This window comes from Myotis davidii, unplaced genomic scaffold (assembly GCF_000327345.1).
Source record: "Myotis davidii unplaced genomic scaffold, ASM32734v1 scaffold39, whole genome shotgun sequence".
In the NCBI taxonomy this organism is placed as follows: Eukaryota; Metazoa; Chordata; class Mammalia; order Chiroptera; family Vespertilionidae; genus Myotis; species Myotis davidii.
In genome coordinates, this window is record NW_006290531.1 from 740,242 (window position 1) to 742,092 (window position 1,851).

A 1,851-nucleotide genomic window follows, 5' to 3' on the forward strand; every position below is an offset into this window, starting at 1 on the left:
CTTTCCCTTTAAGAAATCCTCATATATGAACGTCCAGACTTATAAATCTTGAGCCTGATATTTGTGAGACGGAAGGATTCTTCACTTTCTGAAGATAACTGAGCTCCCTTGGTACTTCCAAATGTAACCCAATCACCCACAAGCCCCTAGGTTGGGGGCTCCTGGTTGTGGAAAGAGGCGTGGCCTGCGTGGGTGGGCCTGCCCTTCTCTAAGCAGAGGCATTTATGGGGGCTCCAGACTTATAAATCTTGAGCCTGATATTTGTGAGACGGAAGGATTCTTCACTTTCTGAAGATAACTGAGCTCCCTTGGTACTTCCAAATGTAACCCAATCACCCACAAGCCCCTAGGTTGGGGGCTCCTGGTTGTGGAAAGAGGCGTGGCCTGCGTGGGTGGGCCTGCCCTTCTCTAAGCAGAGGCATTTATGGGGGCTCTTAATAACTTTGTTTTAATCTGGAGGGAGAGAGGAGGCCCACGGATTAATGAGCAATCCTAATAGAAAATGCTCCCTGTTAACCCCAGGGCTCTTTATTGTTGTTTTCTCTTCTTTATTTTCCTTCACTTTTTATGTCATCCTCCACACACACACCCATAAAGAAAATTGTCCTTTCACTGCCTTTTTTGAGTTGATATGAGGTGAGTTGTCCCCACCCAGAGCACCCGTTTTGCCTCTGTTGTGTTTTTTAACTTGTTCTGGCCATATAATTTCCTATGTTGGAGGTGATCACAATGAACCACTTCTAATTCTAATCTGATTTCAAATTTAGTTGCTATGTTTTCTCTATGGAAATGACGTTTGCCCAAGTCAGGAATGAGCACAGCTATTAAAGGAGAAAACTCATGAGAAATAGGGAAAAGGTGTAATTTTCCTCCCAAGAGGACACCATTGCCCTTGTGGTAAAGGGGCCACTCCAACGTCAGGGACTGAGGATTTTATGCTTCGTTATCCATGCTTTTCCTCTCATTTTGTGTTCTAGTACGGATTTATCAACACCTGTCTGCAATCTCTTCTAATAGAGAAATTTGGTGAAGAGACATGGGAAAAATTGAAGTAAGTATATTAAAGGAAAGATGAATTCCTGGTACAACTGATAAGCTGCCAGTTTTTGAGGGTTATGGGTTTTTATAAACCTTTTGATTAAGCCAGTTACTTGTTGCTAAGGAGATCAATTCAACTACCTTAAACATACCTCTGAAATACAGAAAAAACTGCTACCCCCCTATCTGCTAAGGAAGGTATCAGTTTCCGTCTCTAAGGCCAGCCACACAGGGTCCCAGTGTGAATAATGCCAACATCACTCTACCTTTAATTCCACAAAAGAAGCAGCAACTGCATTATTTCCACCGCAAATAAAGCTGCTGAAATCCCACAGAAGAGGGAATATATCCCCTTTAAATGTAGCCAGAATTCCTCCTTAGGTATTCTTCAGTTAACACTACAGATTTTCCTCTCTGCCTCCCTCTGGTAAACTCTTCACACTGTTATTTACACTGTTATAGATCTCCAACTAGTTGCCTGTCTGATCCCTGCAATCTTGTGATTTTCCTCTGCTTTCTTGGAAGCTGCCAGCCTTAAAATGTTAGAGGATGAGGCTGAAAGGTCTCAGAAATCATGTGGGCCTATGGAGAAGGAGGAATAAAAAATTACAGAAAAAATTGAGGCCCGGTGCACAAAATTTGTGCCCTCAGAGGGGTGTCCCCCAGCCTGGCCTGTGCCCTCTCACAGTGTGGGAGCCTTGAGATCGATCGCCCCAAAGAGGTAGGCCCTGCCCACCCATCCAGGGCTCCTCGATGGATTGTCCCAAAGTGGTAGGCTGGAGCCAGGGGTCCTGCCTCTGGACCGAGCCCGCA

At 44.8% G+C, this 1,851-nt stretch overlaps 1 protein-coding gene across 1 annotated transcript in view; it reads left to right on the forward strand.

The window, feature by feature from the left end:
• Positions 1-1,851, forward strand: part of LOC102758657 (guanylate cyclase soluble subunit beta-2) — a 79,975-nt gene that overhangs the window by 2,040 nt on the left and 76,084 nt on the right. Inside the window, exon 3 of the mRNA XM_015563783.1 lies at positions 978-1,051. Coding sequence (XP_015419269.1) covers positions 978-1,051 — 74 coding nt within the window. The remainder of the gene's footprint in view (positions 1-977; positions 1,052-1,851) is intronic.